This window comes from Pituophis catenifer, unplaced genomic scaffold, assembly GCF_029215685.1.
Source record: "Pituophis catenifer annectens isolate HBS135680 unplaced genomic scaffold, rPitCat1.0.hap2 SCAF_1, whole genome shotgun sequence".
Classification (NCBI taxonomy): domain Eukaryota; kingdom Metazoa; phylum Chordata; class Lepidosauria; order Squamata; family Colubridae; genus Pituophis; species Pituophis catenifer.
In genome coordinates, this window is record NW_027256881.1 from 176654303 (window position 1) to 176675621 (window position 21319).

General features: G+C 39.7%; 1 protein-coding gene across 1 annotated transcript in view; it reads right to left on the minus strand.

Moving 5' to 3' along the window:
- Positions 1-21153, minus strand: part of PIKFYVE (phosphoinositide kinase, FYVE-type zinc finger containing) — an 89817-nt gene extending 68664 nt beyond the window's left edge. Inside the window, exons 1-3 of the mRNA XM_070933208.1 lie at positions 21093-21153; positions 7109-7294; positions 5192-5349 (exon numbers count right to left, since the gene is read on the minus strand). Coding sequence (XP_070789309.1) covers positions 5192-5349; positions 7109-7284 — 334 coding nt within the window. The 5' untranslated portion in view covers positions 7285-7294; positions 21093-21153. The remainder of the gene's footprint in view (positions 1-5191; positions 5350-7108; positions 7295-21092) is intronic.
- Between the last annotated feature and the right edge of the window lie 166 nt (positions 21154-21319).

A 21319-nucleotide genomic window follows, 5' to 3' on the forward strand; every position in this document is an offset into this window, starting at 1 on the left:
ATAAATTAAACATTTTGGCCCGACAGTTAAAATCCCCCATTAAAAATCCAAATTAAAATACACAATTGGAGAGATTAGGCCAGCCCGACTTGATGAAATAAAAAGGTTTTGAGGGCCCGACGGAAAGTACGTAAGTCCGGAATCATCCGTATCTCCGGGGGGAGCTCGTTCCAGAGGGCAGGTGCTCCCACAGAGAAAGCTCTCCCCCTGGGGGCCACCAGTCGGCATTGTTTGGCCGACGGCACCCAGAGGAGCCCCTCTCTGTGGGAGCGTACTGGCCGGTGGGAGGCTCTCGGTGGCAGAAGACAGTCCCGTAAATATCCAGGTCCTAAGCCATGGAGTGCTCTAAAGGTGATCACCAATACCTTGAATCGCACCCACCTTGATAATGAGTAATTTCTATCAACATTCCTAAATTGTATTGCTACATCTTCCTGTCTGGTAATTTAGACAAACTTCTTAGACTTTTCAGTTTTGAGCTAAATTTATGACAGAACAAACATCAAATCAAGGTCTATGTATGGAACAACTGCATTATACCTTGAAGAAGAACTACCGGTACCTACTCGACAGGTGCTATAACAGGTGCTTGTTTTATTAGGAATGTCACTTTCCAGAGTTTTATTAAAAGATGAAAAGACTAGTTGATGAAAATAATACAAACACTATATAATGTATACAAATATTGTAATAAGCTAAAACACCACAGACAGCACTATAGGATCAAAACTATATCTAAAAGTTTGGAAAAATAAAGTACTTTCCTGCAGCTAAAATTAATCGGTAGACAAACTGGGATATCACTAAAGCAGCCATCTCTGGGTCTTAGGACTGTGCAATCCTTTAGATTCAAATTTAAAAAATGCTTTAGAGCTTGTGTCGGTACATACTTAAGTTGTTGGCAACTCCATACTGTTTGTCTTTTGCTAGGATTGTGCTGCAGTTGTGGAAGGACCCCTGTACAATCCAGAAATCACAACTGCTCTCAGTTACTGAGAGGTGTTAGGTAAATCTGCCCATGTGCTGAGATGATGAAGAAGTGTTTTTAGTGCTTTTTACTTTGAATAAAGAAAGATCAACTAACTGCAGCTACTGCTCCTCATACTATCTTTCCTTTTACATAGTATAATGTTTGTGTAGGGCTAGTAATCCAGTTAATGCTGACCCTGAAATCACATTGTATGCTCAGATCTCTAATACAGAGGAATCTGGAAGCAAAAAAAGTATGAATGTTTGCAGATCACCACGTTGTACATATGCAACCATTTTTCGCCATGAACTGACAAAGTAGGAAACTGTGGCTTTTGCCCAAAATGTAGAGCACAAAGTCCAGACTGAGGGCTTATGAAATCTCTTATAAATCTGCTAAATCAGGCCCCACATGATAGAGCATGTCCCGAAGAGTCCCCTGAACAAAAGCTTTAATATTAAAACGGCACAAATACTCTTTATTCTTGCTAGAAACATTTATCAAATAGCAACAGAAGCATGCACATTAATCAAAAGTTTTCAGAACTACATGTTATTTACTTAACAAACTTATATAGCCACCAGTATAAGGAAATAGGAATTTTGATAGATGGACAAAATCATTTGACAAAAACAAACAAAAAAACAATATTGAGGCCCTAGTAAAACTTGTATTAATCAACCATACTATGCCAATTCCACCAACATCCTGATCCCAGTGCTTGGGGAAAATCTTTTCTGCTTTCCATAAGGCTAAAAGAGTCAGGACCATCTGTATCTTTTTTTCCTTTCCTTTTCTTTTTTTTCTTTTTTTTTGGGGGGGGGGAAGGCTATTTCATAAACAAGTGTCATGAGAGAGAAGGAATGATTCTGAGACCCTGCCAAGCAACGATATTTCACTGAAGAGACTTGTAGTACGCTCTCTCTGCCAAATCTACTGAAATGAATAAAGCAAAAATTGTATGATTTGGATTAGTACTATGTGTGATCTGTACCACTATAATTTGTAAATAACATATGCCTTTGCATTATATTTGAATTAAGCCACACATATTATGTTCCATGTGTTCAGCAAATCATAAAACAATGACTTATTACATTGTATGAATTCAGCTTATCACTGTGGACTTCTCTCTGTAGCACAAAGGTAAGTTCAACCATCCTAAGAGTAGAAGAAACTCTTCAGGCATTTAATGGTCATAATAATAATAATAATCTATATATATATATATATAAAAGGATGTATGTATGTATATCCCAGCATAACTCTGGAACGGCTTGAGCAATTTCAACCAAACTTGATACACACATGACTTACCCTCTGGAAACAAATACTGTGGGGGTAAGACACTCCTAGTGTGTGGTGTGTGTGTGTGTGTGTGTGTGTGTGTGTGTGTGTTCCAGCATAAATCTGGAACGCCTGGGCCATTGAGGAGAGTGAGTGCAGAGTCCTAGAGCGGCAACTGTTTGAGATGTCAGTTCCTTCACAGCTTCCTCTGGAAAGCCAGCTGTGATGTTCGCCCTCCAGTGGACCAATGGGGAAGCGCCTGATGGATTTGGGGCAAAGTGCCAGGATCGTAAACAGGGCGGGAAAGAGGAGCGTATGGGAGGGGAAGGGAGAGGTCATGGATGATGGGTATGGGAGTAGGGGGAGGAAAGGCTCCTCCCAATGGTTTCCAATACTGTAGGGTTAAGAAACTCCTAACACACCCTCAGGGTGTGTGTGTGTGTGTCTGTGTGTTCCAGCATAACTCTGGAATGCCTGGGCCGTTAAGGAGAGTGAGTGCTAATGGGGAAGCGCCTGATGTTCCCTTCTCTTGGCAGATGGTATGCCCTGGTGGATTTGGGGCAAAGTGCCAAGATCATAGAAAGGGAAGGAAAGAGGAGTGCATGGGAGGGGGAAGGGAAAGGGCTGGGATGATGGGCATGGGAGTAGGGGGAAGAAAGGCCCCTCCCAATGGCTCCCTGTCAGACAAACATTTTGACGTTTATAAATACCCGGGCAACACCAGGTTATCAGCTAGTCCTTTATATAAATGGAAAACCTAACTCCTATTGTGATTATTTTGAAAGTTATACAATATCTTGGATAAAAACTGCACTTCATGGACCTTGGTAAGGTAGCTGAAATGATAAAAACAATGTCACACCCTTCTCTCAGCTGTCCTTGAAGAGCACTACAGAAAAATTCCCTATCCAGAGAGACAATGGCCCTGTGACTCTGGACACACAGAAACCACAGAGCATGTGCTCCTCCAGTGCCTGTACTATAAAGATATTCATACTGGAACTCATCTCATGAATACCATATAAATACCCAGATAATTTTGTACCTCCTTGCTGCTTACAGATACTAATCCTGCCAGGTGTTGCACAGCAGCAATTAAAGTCCATCAAAAGATGACCTGGGTGCCTCAAACCAGTTTTTAATTTGTATCAAAGCACAACAATATGTTGTCTGATTGTATTAGATGAATTCCAAAGAGCCCAAAGAATACAAACAAAGTCCTTGGACAAATTCAACAATCATGTGTTTAAGTGACCATTACCTTGCTTAGTAGGGAGCTAATGCTAATAAGGGAGGATGGCCAAGCACAGAGGTAATTCCCCTGTTAGAGAGGAACTGGAACTACAATCTTGAAAGAAGAAATAAACTGTTCCTAAGAGAATGACCCTTGACCTCTTAACTTCTTTCAGGAGATTCCAGAGTAGTTGCCTTCAAACTCCAGAAAAGTTGACTAAACTTCATTTTCAAAATGTATTTCATCACAGCTTTAAGGCTAGATTTGGGGTACTCTTTTAGCCATCTTGTTGGATGAAAGAGGCAGGAGACATGCACAGCCTTCTTAATATTCTTCAGGCTTTCAAATGAGCTGAAGAGCATTCCAGAAGACGTTACTCTTCTGTTCCATGTCAAATTTCTTATGACGTGTCTTATTCCTCATGCTGTTTAAAATCTATATGAAGTCATCACGGTATATGAATTGTCATCATCATGCACCAGGGAATACGTGTCTGGTTGAAGCAAAAAAGGAGCCCTCTCCAGTGGCTTCCCTCTTGCCAAGAGGAAGCTGGGTAGTTTCCTATCAGCCTTGCTTTCATTAGCAAGGAAAGTACATTCTTATTCAGGTAAGACCTTGAAAGTTAAGATGACTCACATTTTCAGATAGGAGAATCTATGAGCTTTTAAGTATGCTTTCAACATTTTAAAAAAAGTTTACCTTTAATCAAGTTAAATGCTTATTTTTATTCATTCATCCATCCATCCATCCATCCATTTGGATAGCCACCCATCTTAAACCAGTGACTGTGAGCAACAATCATTTGCCTTAAATGCAACTGTAATGTACATTACATTAAATATAATGTAAATCAGTAGTAGTCAAGGTTACTGAACTAAATGAAAATGGCACTGTCTTTATTTGTTCCTGCACATATTCTCCACAAATTCAATTCTAATTTTGTCACATTATAAAAATCATGCCCATAACAAAACTAACAAAATTGGACGGAAACTAATCAAGGACCTAGAAGTAAGGAAAAATTTTTTACAGGGAGAACAATTAACCAGTGGAACGGCTTGTCTTCAGAGATTATGGGTGCTTCATCACTGGAAGCTTTTAAGAAGAGACTGGACAGCTACTTGTCTGAAATGGTATAAGATCTCCTGCTTGAGCAGGGGGGTGGATTAGAAGACCTCCAAGGTCCTTTCCAACTCTGTTATTATGTTATTAATCAGGATATTGTAGGAGATGAAGAGCCTGGTGGTGGGGTCAAAAAGGGAATCAGCCTAAAATTCCTAACCACAAATGTACTAAATCCAACCCTTGAATTCCATTGACTCTCATCTAACTTCCAGCAGGTGCTAAGTTTTAATGGGGAATATTCCTGTGCATAGATATGAGCAATAAAGAGTTGCCTTGCGGTAAGATGGGTAGCAAACAAATTTAATAGACAGACAGATAAAATACCTGCTTAATTGGAACTTCACCTGTGGTCTTTCACAACTGGTCTTTTGCACCTGACAGGTATCTATATAAGCTTCCCTGTGTGTTAGATTTTTCTCAACTAACAATTCTCTGTTCTATAGAATTTAATAGATATTTTTCAAATACTGAATTACAAGCCTCCTGAAAGGTACATGTAGAGTGAATGTTTGAAAATTTTTGGAGGTGGATAAAAGTTTACAAAAGAGGCTCCTTTTCAAGCTCAGATCTCTTACCTAATGATGTAGACGATCGTCGCTGTAGCTCCCCAGCAGGTTGTGTTTTTTTGTAAACTACGGGGGATGACCGCAATGACTGTGATCTTGAGGAATGTTCTGGGCTTGACCAATTTGCATTCAGTGTCTGCTGATGATCCCCCTGCCCAATCTCTGCTCTCTCAACAGAGGGTGCAAGTCGTCCATCATCTAGACAGGGCAAATTATTAGACTGTGAAAAAGCTATATTTTTCTACTAATCTGAAAGATAACAAGCTCTCTTTAATTTTTAAATACAACTGGTTGCCTTCAACCTTTTATATAGTGATCTATATTTTTTTATCCTGCAGCCAAGGCCAAAGTTACTCTCCAGTTGATTTGATGGCAATTAAGAAATAAAGTAGATACCTTTAAAATAAAGTAGAGACTTATAAGGATTTAAGGTGCACATTTTACTTATAAGCCCCTCCATGGGAAAAATGTACCTGATGTTGAGGTTGTTTTTACAGTTCTTAAAAGGGCATAAAACGATGCATTAAACCTCTTCCAAGTTAAACCATTCATTTTGCTTGTTCAAGCATTACAAACTGTCCCCAGAGAAAAGAATAAAACATTTAGTTCTATTCAAAGAGCTTCAGAAACTGCAAAAGGGTGCTGGGAGGGTCACAACTGGTTCTGTATCTATGTACTAAGTGAGAAAGTGTACAAGCTACATGGTAGCATTTCCTTCTTCAAACTCAAATATATCTCAGCCAGTTAAAAATTATAATTCAAACTCAACGTATGGCAGAGGAATATAATGGGATACTAAGCAAAACATACCATAAAGGTCACAACATAATTTAGAAGAGTTGGGAAATTTTACAGTTGTTTACTTGACAGATTGTTTACTGCTGAGAAGCTCTGCTATGTATTGCCATACTACATTTGATGGTCAGGTATTGACCTCAAGGACTGATTTGATTCTTTGTAGAAAGAATAGATTCTTCATATTTACAAACCATGAAGGAATTCAAAATCAATACTTTCAATAAAACCTGAATCTGGAAATTAGAAAACATGGGCACAAAGTGTTTGTATCATATAGTATTTGATCTATGCATGTATTAATTTAGTGAACACAAAAAAAAGGGGGGGGGGGGGAGGAAGCAGAAAAAGATCAGGATCAGTCTGCTATCTTCACTATCTATACCCGGAGGCCAAATCCAGCCTGCGGGGTGCTTAGATCTGGCCCGCAGGGCTGCCCTAGAAACAGCGAAGGACCAACCCGCAGTGCTTCTGCCCACAAAAACTGGCTCCTGAGCACCGTTTTCAGCTGCCATAGCCTCCTTCAACTCTCTGCCAGTGAAAACGAAGCTCGGGAAGACTGTCCTCCCGAGCTCTGTTTTCACTGGCAGAGGGTTGCAGGAGGCTGTCACAGCTGAAAACGGAGATTGGGAGCCCGTTTTCGCTGGCAGAGCGCTCAGGCCAATACAAGCGCCCCCGAGTGATGTCGAGCTGGCCACGACCACTCTGACACCCACCTCAGCCCTGAGGTCAAACACAACCCTGATGCAGCCCTCAATGAAATCAAGTTTGACATCCGTGATCTACACTGTCGAACACCACATGTTTGACTTAGCATCATACACTAAAACAAAATCATCAGTTTGATGTTGGCTAATTTCAATATAATTACAGTTAATGTGATGTTAACCTCATTCTTCATACTTTCAGGCTTCAGAAGAAGCCACGTGAATTGAAAGTGGGGCAAAACTTCCAACCTCTTCTTCCAGAGAAGAGAAAGGAAAGAGGAACACAGAAGTCTTGGGTTTAGGAACTAGTAGTATTTCAACAGCTCTGGAAATCACCAAAAAGAGGGAGGCTGATTTAGAATCACAAGTGACTGTAAACCCTCTTTCATAATGAAGGAATGAAACCATGAAACATAATTTGCACGTACCCTTAGTGAAACGAAAAAGATTTACAAAAGAACTGTATGCAGATTTAAATGGAGGCTCATCCTGGTCAGGAGTCAAAGGTTTGAAGTGTGTAAGGTGAGATGGGCTGCCAGGAGAGTAAGGCAAATCATTCACAGATTCCAGTGTGGGAAATGTTTTGTCATCTGTAGCCATTTCATGAATCCTAAGAAAAATGAAAATGCATTTACTATTTCACTCATTTACTTCAATAAAAGTCAGATCATCATTTAGATTTTAGTAACTCCTTGAAGTCATAGCTATGAAAGTCCAGAGATATTTGGCTTTTATGAATCCACAATATTATAAGAATGAATTCAAGCAATCTTTGCCATCTTCCTATCAAAAGAGAAAAAAACCAATCCAAGCACAGCATTCCATGCTTCCTTTTATGTGCTATGAAAACGTATGTGGAAGGTTAATGATACATACATGGTATAAAAAGGAGTGAGCAAAGTCTGATGAGACTGGAAGAGAGAAGATAATAAAAACTAGATTGTTAGCTTTTGCCTGTGAAGGGCACAATATACAGTATACAGGCACAATAAAATTAATTTTTATACTGTAGTAGATGGTGTTAATATCAATAGGGAGGAAGGTACAGAGTTCCAAGTACCAAGTCGAATTTAGAAGTACTTGGCAACCCCTAGAAAGGTCCTCCACGGTATTATCAGATGCTACATCCTGGTGTACTTTCAAATGTTTTATTTGTACTGTGCTGATTATAATAATACTAAAAAGCCATATTGAAATAAGAATATTAAACGGCACAGAATAAACTCCCAAATAAAGTACTGTTCAACTTTTTAAAGTTGTATTAAAGGAGCACATCTTACCAGCAGAGGTATTGCAGAGAGAGCAAGGAAATAATGTACCAATCGTAAGCAAACTGAATAAAATGAATAGATGGAACCACATGGATAACGGCCTACATAATTATTTACTTTGAAGCAAAATATGAGACTCACATAATCTAGACTAGCAATTTGGAAATGGATATTGTCAGTTTAAAAAAAAAGTTCTAAAAATCCACTTGATAATAATCTAAATTAAATCTGCCCTGAGTCACTTTGAAACAAAACGGGCAGCAAGTAAAATACATAAATGATCAATCAATCAGATTAGGCAAGACAGTAATATTAGATAAAACCTGGATTTAAATTCGGCTGAATGCATATGAGTATATTTTGGGGATTATACAGAGAACAGAACTTTACTTTTTTATAACAAATATTAGTAAAAACAAAAAAAGCTAAGAAGAAAACCCCCCCAAAAAGGAATATGTACAGAAATTCTTGAGAGGGATTGATATTAGAACTGTGCAGTGCTTCAGATTCAAAAGCAAAATGTGTTTCCGATCATGTGATGTCCATAAAACCAGCTTCTGTTTGCGAGCCCTAAAACCAAAGACATCTTTTCCTGAGACTTTGCAGCAGCTGTGGAAAACAACCAAAATCCCAGGAAAAGGCATAACTGCTTTAAGAAACTATACCTTTCTCGCCACTTCCAAATGTAATTCATGCACAGAAAATGTACTTTAATCTTCTACGAAAATGTACTTTAATCTTCTACTAATTTATAATAGCAAACTTACAATGAACAGAAAACATGAATTAGTTTCTTTAAATTTATATGCATTGCATTACCAAGTTGCCACCAAAGATGGTAGTATTAATCAATTTTATTATAAACTTCCAGCACAGTCTACAAAGATGTCAATTAATGCTCAACATTAGATGGTGTAATAATATACATTAGATTGGGAAATCAAAAGAGATTCTAGAAGAAGGCAACAGCAAACTACTTTTCCATCATCAAAAAAGCCACTATACATGTATATATCCATGAAGTCACCAGGAGTCAAATTCAACTGCGAGGAGGCTTTATGTTTACCTTTCAATCTGCAAATAATTACTATAAATAGAAGCCACAACCTCACATATAAACTTTCACTAAATTGAAAAGATGGGCAGCTAGCCAGTTTTTGATTCCATGAGCAAAACAAAAAACATAGTACAACATACTATTCAATAGGCAGGAAAAAGCTAGGATTCCATGGGGGAGAAACGTTGGAGATTGTGGAAGGCAGGAAAAAGCTAGGATTCCATGGGGGAGGAACTTTGGAGATCGTGGAAGGCAGAAAAAGCTAGGATTCCATGGGGGAGAAATGTTGGAGATCGTGGAAAGCAGGAAAAAGCTAGGATTCCATGGGGGAGAAACGTTGGAGATCGTGGAAGGCAAGAGGAAGCTAGGATTCCATGGGGGAGGAACTTTGGAGATTGTGGAAGGCAAGAGAAAGCTAGGATTCCATGGGGGAGGAATTTTGGAGATTGTGGAAGGCAGGAAAAAGCTAGGATTCCATGGGGGAGAAACGTTGGAGATCGTGGAAGGCAGGAAAAAGCTAGGATTCCATGGGGGAGAAACGTTGGAGATCATGGAAGACAAGAGGAAGCTAGGATTCCATGGGGGAGAAACGCTGGAGATCATGGAAGGCAAGAGGAAGCTAGGATTCCATGGGGGAGGAACTTTGGAGATCGCGGAGGCAGGAGGCAGCTCTTTAGGTATGCCAGCCCACTTGAAAAAAGTGGGGGGCGCATTGGGGGGACATGCATGCACAGTGTGGGCTCATGTGTAGAGGGAGCATGGGGGTTGTCGTGCACACATGCGTAAATGGGGGCGCGCATTGCATTATGGGTTCCGGCACGCAGGAGCGCAACAGCGCACATGCGCTTAGACTTTTGGCACGCAATGCCAAAAAGGTTCGCCATCACTGTACTATTGTAAAGGAAGTTCTTCTCATTAATGATCCCTATCAGATTTCAATTCAGTCCATTTTAAGAGTAGAAATGAATAGCTCCTATAACCATTTTTATTTCTGTGTCAATAGTCTGAGAATAAAATTGCAGCATAATCTCAAAAAGTGTCAATGTATGTATGCTTTTTGGCTAAGGATATGCCAATGTAGTCACCAGATGAAGGATGGACGGATGGAAGTTTTTACATTTCCCTAGGACAGTGATGGCTAACCTTTTTGCTATTGCGTGCCAGGAGGGGGGGGGTTGCGAGCACGTATGCCCATAATTCTATGTGCCCCATCCCCATGCATGACCCCCCCACTCCTGGCACACAGTGGCACAGTGGGCCCAGTAGGCCCGTTTTTCTCTCTCCCCAGGCTCCAGAGCCTTTCTAGGAGCTTGGGGAGGGCGAAAACAGCCTTCCCACCTCTCCAGAGGCCCTCTGGAGGCCAGAAACAGCCCATTTACCAACTTCCGGTGGGACCGAAAGGCCCGTTTTTTGCTTTTCCCCAGACTCCAGAGCCTCACTAGGAGCTTGGGGAGGGTGAAAACGGCCTTCTCCACTCCCCTGGAGGCCCTCCGGAGGCCAGAAATGGCCCGTTTGCCAACTTCCGGTCCCACTGATATGGCTACGCATGCCACAGGTTCACCATCATGGCTCTAGGATATTATTTTTATGGTCTATTACTAAACAGCTCTTTGGATTTTAAATACTAATCTGCCAAATATTAAATCAGGCTGAAACTTGTGATCACTCTTCTGCAAAATCTGGTCACTTCAATACAGATAAATATCCCATTAATAATCAAACAAAATGTTTTTGTCCTGTCACACCTCACACCAATTATATCTATCCATCCATGTACTTAAAATGTGGATGATTAAGAAATGGCCAAAAATAAGGATGCACTATTTACTCCCCAGCATTTTTCTTTCAGTAGAACATTCATACTAGTGCTCAATAGAGGAAAATGTACGATAATGGCTATCTGGGTAATAGGAACTTAAAGCCATAGGCAACAAGTAATTCAATTCTTTTCAGCCAAATTCTGATTGGAATTCTTTAGAAGTCTTTAGACAGGGTTCTAAAGCTCTATTCAAAGTAGGCTTTTAATGAGCTTATTAGTGCTGATCTAGCTTGACCACTTCTCCACAAGACTGAAGCTCTTAATTTATTGGATTAGAAAATTCTTTCTTTTCATTCTAGGAATACGAAGCACTGCTCAAGTGATCACAAAGTCCTTCCCTAACCCCTAAATTGCCACATAATCTTCCACTGCAATTCTGACATCATCGGGATCATAGTCTCCGTATACCGATTATTCTTCCCTCCCCCAAAGCAAATGCTTCATGGTGTAATTTTTTCTTTCCTCTATGGTGCTGGCTGGATATTCACCAAGAATGTGATATGTTAACATTGAATTTCTCAGCAATTTGGCTGGCAGGCGGCCTCAGACAATAAAAGGTGAGCTAAGGTCTCAATGAGATTGCCGTTAGATGGCCTTTTACTTACCAATGCTACAGTGTTCCCTAATTCATCAACGAGTTCTAGGAAATGAAGCAGCACACAAATAATCAAGTGAGGGTTGGTAAAAAGGACCAAAAGTGAACCTATTCTATACACTTCTATATACTATATGCTACAGTGCTGATAATGGAGATGAGACATCGCTACTTCTCTCATAATGCATTGGTACGCTATCAGATGGTGGCCTTGTTTCAGATGATGAATTCCTTCTCAAGGAGAGACCTGGCTGCTGTGACCATTTTGCCAATTTGTAATTTTGCCAATTCAATCATTCAAATTATTAAACTCGGCAGAGGCTAGTACAAAGATGTCAAACTCGATTTCATTGAGGGCTGCACAAGGCTTGTGTAGCCCTCCGGGAGGAGGGCTGAGTGGACATGGCCAGGGTGGGCATAACCAGCTCAACGTCCCTTGTATCAGGGGCACCTGTAGTGGCCCAAGCATTGTGCCAGAGAAAACGGGTTCCTGAGTTCCATTTTCGGCTGCAATGGCTTCCTGTAACCCTCTGCCAGTGAAAACGGAGCTAGGGAGGACACATGTGCAGCCCTCCTAAGCTCTGTTTTCACTGGCAGAGGCATTGCGGGTCAGTCCTTTGCTGTTTCCAGGGCAGCCCTGTGGGCCAGATCCAAGCACCCTGCAGGCCAGATCTGGCCCCCAGACCTTGAGTTTGACATCCCTGGGCTAGTACATCAAGCCATTATCTGGGATTCCTTTGGTCTGCAGATTCTGAGGAAATTGACAAGAGTGCATTCTGGCATGTTCACTGTCATTTGTGGACTTCATCCATATCTCCCTTGGCTCATCTGTGGGACAAGGGTGTGATTAACTGCATCCAGTGGATGGTGAGTGCTTCTTTCTGGGACAGGTTGAGGCTGATAGGCTTGAATAAGGTTATAATGTGCTCTCCTTCCTAAATTTAATCTCTGGATTCAACTGGTTTATATCCAGAGAGATTCCAAGGAGCCAGTCTACACACCAGTTGCTTGGTCTTTCCTATAGTCTTCAGCTTCCCTTTTACAAAAATATTTTCAGTTAACCATACCTTCCCAAGAAATAAAAAAAAAAAACCCACTAGATTTTCCCAGGAGGATAACCTTGGACAAGTTGACTTTATTTGGGATATGGGACGTTAGAAGTCAAAACCAGCATGTTAGATTACACTGCTAGATAACATCCCCAGACCACTCCAAAATGGGTGCTTGCTTTTGGGACTGGGCCACGTGACCTAGGGAGACAGCCGTTTGCTTTTCTTCCCCAATGCAATCTGAGGAGCTTCCAGAAGGAGATCTACAGTAAAAGGTAATTGAGCAATTGGTCGGAGGTGGGAGGATCATATGGATCCTTGTGGGGTGGCAAAGCATATGGGATGGGAGGCGTGGAGAGCCGCTCCTCCTAGAGAATGAAATATTTTGGGGGATATTAAGAGGCAGGATAGAATATTTCCCCTAAAGGAGAAGAGGAGAAAAATCTTAACAAAGGCAGAAAGCAGCCCCAGTCTTCCTGCCATAGGAAAACAGCCTCAAGCAGAAGCTTGAAGAGGCTGGTCTTTTGGAATGGAGATTTTGTATCCATTCAGAAAGACTGGGCCAATCTATTCATAAGCAGTTAGGCAAGTCAGAGCTGACAAGATCAGCTCAGACAAACAAAACACCTAGAATTTGTATTTCCTCTTTTGCCTGTACAGCCAGCCATGACCCCTATGTGACCCCATGGTCAAGTAGCAATGCCATTAAAATATTAAAGGACACATTCTTACACAGGAACAGGCATCCCAATCACAAAGCCCCAAAGTATGTACAGTATAAAAGCCCACCTATTCTCAACCCCATTTTGTCAGCCACCCCAGGAACATGCTGCTGTCACTGAAGTTTCTGGCATCTAAATAAACAGACATCTTCTTTCCTGCAGCCAGCCTCCATTTTATTTCCAGCTTGGAACTGGACTGGATTTCTCTCCTGGCTTGGAACTGGACTGGGTTTTTCTTCCAACAGAGGGAAATAGATTAGAGGGTGCTGCAAAGTCTCTGCAGTTAAAACTGGACCTTAAATAGCTTTTGGGGTGTCATCTTAACCTCAAATGGTCACTTAGAGACCAGTCATAAGTCCAAGGACTACCTATAATCTATCTTGCAAACAGTTTCACTATCATGTTTGTCTTCCTCTAAATTTATATGTTTGTTCTATATGCCTATTCTACCTGAATTTTTTTCTGACTTCTTATTCTCCTTTGTTGTACACAGAGATTTTATATAATTGTTAAGATACAGTTCTTTTTAAGAACTGACCTTGTCTTCCCTAGGCCAGATTTTCAGTTCTGCATGGTAAAATGGTTAGTGTAATACTAAGGAATCAAAGCTTGAGACTGACACCAGAGTTTAGTACAATTAAGTTTTATTAAATTATTAATAAATAATATTCTCTGCTGATACTCATAAACTCATGCATACAGCAGAGACAGGTCTTCTCTTACAGTATGCCTCCCCCCCCCCCCCCGAGGTCAAAGCTTTGGTAGTGCACCTTTGGCCTTAAAATCTTTTATTTCAGAAAGATTTAGTCTAGTGTGAGATTTAGTGTGAGTTTTAGTCTTGGTATGAGTTTAATAGGACTCTATCCAAATCTCCCTTCCATCCAACATGCAAAAGCAGAGTAGGCAAGCCATTAAGTGCAACTGCTACAGATTTGCTCCCCTCTTCCTTGCTTGTAGATGGGTTCAGCAGCTTTCCAAAATCAATGGACAAGTCTGGCAGAGACAGCAGGAAGAAATCCTGGGGCTCAGCATCTTCTGTTAATGAAGGTAAGTCACAGGATGGACTTGTATGCAAAATTCAGCTGGAACTGGTATTCAAGATGTGGAATGAAAATGATCTTCCTCTGAATGACCACTTTCTGGAACGATTTACCAATGAATTAAGAGATGAATTAGTGAGACAAGGAATACCAGAGAATTTGGAAGAGTTGATGGACAGTTGGAGGAGTTGAAGAATGGAGAAAATATAGCAGGAGGTGTTAAAATATTTTCTTTACCCCTACCCCACTCCCTGACAGGGCCATTCCTGTTCTGGGGCCCCATGCAGATAGGAGGCAATGAAGACATCCCAGCAGAGGGATGTCCTCAGCAGAGAAACAGAGAAGAGACTTCAATTTATATATTTATTGTGGAGCCCCAGGACACCTAGTCAAGCACAAATCACTGAATCATTTGCAGACTGAAGGCTACTTATCAAGCAAATGCCTGAATTATGCCCGAATTGTTCCAGCACCTTATCTTCAAGAAACTTCACAGACTCCTCTCCCAAGAGCCTGGCAGAAGATCCTCAGACAATTAAGAAAAGCTTAGAGAGCAATGACAACAGGCAAATTTTCATTATTATCTCTTTTACACCTTCAGGCATAGAAGTATAAGTCTCTGCTTTTTGAGAGTGGTAAAAAAGCCAATTTCACAGATAAGACATGCTTCAGTATGAATTACCAACTATTGGAGAGACCTTAAGCTAAAGAAAACAATTGACAATTGCTTCAGGCTGGCCTATTCTGTAATATATAGTACAATTTCTTTTCATGAGATGATTATCAGTGAACAAAAACTCACAAATGTACATTCAAGTGGAGGATAGACCAGAAAAAAATATTATGTATGGTATTATAAAGAAAAACAGAAAAAGGGAACGACAATGTCCTTTGAAAAGCTATGAGTTATTGCTAAAAGGAGGTCAAGGTAGTGAGCATTTCTTCATGCAGATACCAAGAGTCAAGTATATTTTGATGCCACCTGACTAATCCCAACAGCATTTTGAAAATAAGCTAGTTTCCCAACATTTGCAGAGACTTCTTTTCCTGGATCCAGATTTTACTCAATTATGGATTAATACCCTGTTGTCCCTAAAATAAGACATCCTCTGATAATAAGCCCAATTTTGCTTTTGAGCGCATGTGCTAAAAATAACCCCCCCGCCCAAAAATAAGCCCTCCCCAAAAATATTTAAACACATGCGCAGTCGGTCCCCACCATTTCCTCTGGTTTCCTCCATGTGCCCCAAAATAATAAAACCTCCCTGAAAATAAGACCAAGCGCTTATTTCGGGGTTCAAAAAAATATAAGACAGGGTCTTATTTTCGGGGAAACACGGTAGATTAGACATGTTTCATGTTCACAAGTATGAATTAAGGAAGTAAAAGGTTACCATTTGACAATGTAAAAACAAAACTATGACTAGTTCAGAGAGTAGTGTGGGCAAAAGAATGTTACAAATTGGGTTAATTCTGTAAGAATGTTATGAATTTTCCAAAACAATGTAGGCAGAAAGATAGGTTATAAACCCAAAAGTAATAACAATTCAATTCAAAGATGATGTAATGGTATGAGGGAATGATGGGAGTGGGATGGGGAGATGCTATGTAGACAAGAGAGGGCATAGCCAGCAGCTGCATAACAGGCAGAGAAAGAAATTGGAAAGGAACCTCCCTAACTTCTCAGGACTGTAAAAGAGATGGTGGGGGGATCTGTACTGCCAGATTTGCAAGATTCTGTTAATGTAGCTTTACAGTAAAGTAGAATTAGCTCATTTGGTTATATTTCCTGTCTAGTCTACCTGGACAGACGACGTTTCCAAAAATTCATCCAGACCCCTTTCTTTTCCAGAAAATACCCACCATAGAATTTTCCATCATCACAACTGCTAGTCAGGATTACAATCTGTCAGCCCTTCAAGGTAGGCAAGGCCAAAGCAGTCACAGCAGGGATTTCAAGGAAATGTTTTTTGTTGTCAAGAAAGGTACAATAAAAGAAATCTTGAAAGTCTGTCAGAATGACTCTCTGCCCCAACTTTTGTCAAACAAAATCAAAACAATTACACTTTTCTGTTTCTCAGGACTGAGTAATCCTTTCTGGAAGTCCCTCCTTGTTGGTTTATTCATTCCTTCTCTGTTCCCAAGGTCAAGTCTACAGTCCCTCACACACTTGATCTTCAGCAAGTACACAAAGGCTTGACTTTTGAACCTGACAAAAATGTAGAGAAAAATAGTCCAAAACCATTTTTGAACACAATAATTCTTCCAGTTTCCTGTCCATAACTACCATATTTTTCAGAGTATAAGATGCTCCGGACTATAAAACGCACCTATACTATAAAACAATAAAAAGAAATCTGCCTCCCAGGAGTTTTGCCTCGTTGCAGCAAACAGATAATAGCCTGCTTTACTTTCATTTTCGTTTTCAGCATAGCTTGATTCGCAAAAAAAAAAAAAAAAAAAAATCTGCTCCCAGCAATTTATTTCCTTGCAGCAAGCAGCAGAGGCCCACGCAGCAATAGGCAATGGCAATCCCTGCAGTCTGAAACAGCTGAGAGTCGGGAGACTGATCCAAGGACAATCAACTTGTGCTAATTAGTCTGTGCTGAAAGCTGAAATGGGCTGTTTATTCTTGCTGCTTGCTGCAAGGAGGTAAATTGCTGGGAGGCAGAGGCCAAAGGGTGGGGGCCAGTGGGTAGGTGGGGCTACATTTGGTGTATAAGACACACCCAAATTTTCACCCCTTTTAGGAGGGAAAAAGGTATGTCTTATACTCCGAAAAATACAGTAAGTAATTTGTCCAGAATTTTCCAAACAGCAAGTCAAAGCTAGTATATGGCTACGCAACATTTATTAAGTTCTAAAAAAGTACTTCAGAACATTAATGGAGGGCTTATCCTGAAAGTATCAGCATCTTTTCCCAGGATTGTTCAGCTGTTCCCTAAAGATGCTGTGAGAACCTGGGAAAAGATGCAACTACTTTAAAGAACTGAAGATATAGTAAGCATTACATTCATGCCCTGCCTACAGACACTCTGAAACATCTTTCTGAAATCAAATCCAAAACATTGTATGTTCATAATCAGAGCCCATAAATATAGTATAAATACCACATGTAAAAGTATGTTATATTCCAAACATGTAATGTTGCATATTGTATGTCAGTTAACCCAGGCAACATTAATTAAAAACACTTGTTCCAAAGATTTTGTATTTTAAGAGGTAAAATAATTTAATTCAAAAATCACAAATATTGAAACTCTGCACCTTTAACCAGAGGTTCCATCCAATTTACATCACAAACATCTAATAATAGAACTGTGTAGTTGTTCATTTGCATGTGCTCACTTCTCACAGCAAACAGATAATCCATATTTCCTCTTTCTTCATCTAACCAACAAGAGCAGGATGAAAAAAAGGTATTTCTGAGAATAATATGCAGCTTGCATATTATTCATATTAATTCAAAATCATAATTGTATCTTCCATAAATTTACTACTCTCTAGCAGTCTTGAAAGCCAAATATGGCCTCCAATTTACTAGCTAAAATGAAGTTGGCTTCTTTGTGCTCAATGTGCTTCGGGAACTCAGCCAAAGCAGTTAGTTATAGGTTTAACATGTTGTGGGTTAATTCAGTAAACTATGGATCATTTAACCATGAGTTAGTATATCATGCAAACATGGCCACAGATGCCATATACTTAGAAGCAGTTGTTTTTTTCATATCTAGCTCTAGGATAAACCAATAAAACAACCACTATCAATAGATAAAGTGATGGCAACCATTATCAGATTTCTGCTTATAAGCTTTCTTTGAAAATCTAGCTGCTTGGTGTCAGATACTGAGAACTAGGCTTAATGTCTTAGTCTTATAGTGGCAATTCTTTTATTTTTAAACATCCCTCTCTTCTCCAGTGCTACACCATATTTAAACAAAATCTCTTATTCATTCCATTTCTACCCACAATGTCTTTGAAACAGGAAGTCTTAGGAAATTATGTTATCAATGTATTATGATCAAAGAAATATTTATACAGTACATAATACTGTACTGAATATATACCAAATTTTGGAGACTAGTTGTAATCAGTATCTTGTGACCAACGACTACCATAAAATTAGCATGGATTGGCCACACAAATAAGAGCATCCATTAAGAAAATGTAATTCACATCCAACTTTGTTCCTTCATCACATTTGGAAAATTGGAATAAAACACGATTCCCACGCAGCCTCTCATCCTGAAAAAGTTAGATGCAGGCTGAATTAATGTCAGTAGAGATTCTTCAGATCATACCACCATAGCTCAAGTAGGCAAACAGGAACAATTTTAATCTAAGATGAAAGAATATGGTTCAGATAGGATTCCAAAGTACTTTATTCAAAATTATTTTTAAAGTCATGTGGCTGAAAGAAATTGTTTTTCTTAAAAAATGTTACCACCATTATATTTGAAGGCTTTCAATTTAATTGGGGCTTTAGTCAATTTAGTTTGCTGATCTTAACTAGTTAATTAAATACTTTTTATACAAATGCTGTTATAAAGATGCTTCAATTATGCTAATTTGGGGGCCTTAATAAACCTAGTCATCAGTGTGATATAAAATGAAACTTGGAAAGGACATTGGTCTTACCTGACACATCTCTTCTCAGTGCGCTGCGGGAGAATAAGACAAATTCAAATCCTATTTAACCATGGAATGACATTGGAAAAGCAATAACTTTAAGTTCATACTACTACACAGGATTGCTGCAGCTGTAAGGATAAAGGAATCTTTCCCTCCTAGAGGAATCATCTCTTACTTTAATAAGGCAGAACAGAGTATTAAATCAAGTGAACTCTATCTATGTAACTCCTCGGTATTATCAGATGCCTCTCACAGGATACAGTAGTAAAGCAATTCCTTACAAATTCTATGTTAACCTCCGATTAATTGAATATATATAACAATATATTGGCGAAAATATAAGAATTAATATAACTTGTTGTCAATGGTACAAGTTTGCAACCAAGCTGAATTGATGGCCGTTTTATACTATACACTGAATTGCAAACTGGCTAATTGCATTCAACCATAGTTCATGGTTTGCAATGTTGTACAAACCTAGAACTGAGCTCTAAGGGTTCTGGGTTCATAATTAACTATGTCATACAAGCAGAGAATGTTGCTATAAGCTCAATTTTTAAGTGGAAGAAAATATTAATTTTAAGATCATCTCAAAAATGTATCAACAATTTACCTAATTGTTTATTATTAAATTTATTTGCTGCCCATCTTGTGGTTTGAGGTGATTCTGAGCAGTTTATTGACTCAAGAATATACGTTGGATATTCAAGAAACCATATAATAAAAAACTGATCCAAATATTTGAAGTATACTCAACAATATTTTTATTCCCATAGACAAATAATTTAATCCTTAAATTGGGTTTTGAGTTTCTGGGGAAAATATTCCTTTTTATTTTTTTCTTAAACGTATAAAATGTACTTGTGAGATACGCAACATTTGATCTTAATAACTGTAGAATCTACTATAATAGTTCCTGTGTTTTAATAAATCCTGATATTTAATAATTGTTAAAACTGCTTATTACCTAGAGATAAACAAAAAAAAAACCACTTTCAAAAAACAGTATGCTTTAAATGTAGATTTAGCATAAGTCCCAAACTTAAGAATCCATGTTGGATAAAATCCATTACACTTATATTTGAGTATTTCCAAATATATCATAATGTTCTTCATTAATTCACCCACTTGAATAAATGGTGTTCAAAGGAGAAGGGGGAGATAAAGATCACAGGACTAATAGGGCTGAAAGTTAACTATTCTAACTAATGCTATAAAAAATTAGTTTCCTTTTCTTAAAATCAATGCTCACAACAAGGCTTTCAGGGAGTTTTTATTTCTAGAAGGATTCCCATTCCATCTTTCTAAATCAGGGTAACAGGACTTAATGTATCCAGATTCAAAAGGGAATGTTCATTGGCCTTACACATTTCATTTGAATGTGGGTGCTATCAATTATATGACCTGAAATTTTCTCAGTATCTTTAACCTTATGCAATTGTAGTTCCACCCTGTTTTAAATCAAAGTGCCTCTACAAGCCTATCCCAACAGAAACCCAAAATTGGATGCATTGGGAAATGTGTGCATCACTCACTCTTTGTTCCAAAGGTGTACAATTCAAAGTAGGAGCAGTTTATCTAGTTGCCATTTTAATCAGTGACTGTAATAAAAGCATTTTCATTCACCTAATTGGCAAAGATAAGGGTTCTTACACCTTTCAAAAGGATCTAGTTGAAGTATGTAAGCAAATGCAACTCAGCAGACAAGGGTAAAACAATCTCAAACCGAGCAAAATGTTCTCCCCGCTGCAGAACTTCTAAAGAGGCAACAACAATCTATTTTGCAATTGTTCATTTCAGCAGCAGCTTTTTTGGAGGCTTCCTTTCCTCACAAACCACGAGACAAGACACAGCGGCTGCTCCTTCACGGGTAGCAATACCTCGTGTCATCTTTCCCCACTCCCCAGTCTCGATACGCCCTGCAGGACCCGAATGCTAACTTTCCCACCCCCAAATCTGGTTTACTGAAATGCTACACACCCGCGCAGTAAGAAAAAACGGGACAAAAATCGGAAAGGCACAGAAACGAACTTTACAATTTAAGAACAACAAAACAAAAAAACTATTATGGCTACGGTGCAGCCCCGTGCGTAGGATCGAAGACAGTCTGAGACCCATCAAGCTAAAAACACGGACTCTACGAGGCTGCGTGAAAGCCCCCCCCCCCCCAAAAAAACCTTCCTTTCCTCGCGAAGGAAAAAAATCGCTTTGTTCGCCGCCTCTCACCAGGCTCCAGCAGGCTCTTTCTGCCTCCCGCCACGGGTCTCCTGCGCTCTGCTCTCCAAGAGGCAACACCATCAGAGAAGGGGCGGCCAAAGGGAGTCAAGATGCCCGGCTAAGGCAGCAGCTGACCCGGCTTGGACGCGCTCCCTCCTCACCATCTACTTCCTGTTTCTTCCCCTGCGAAAGCAAAGCGGCGGAGGAGGAGCTATTCCAGCGCCATCTGCTCCGGC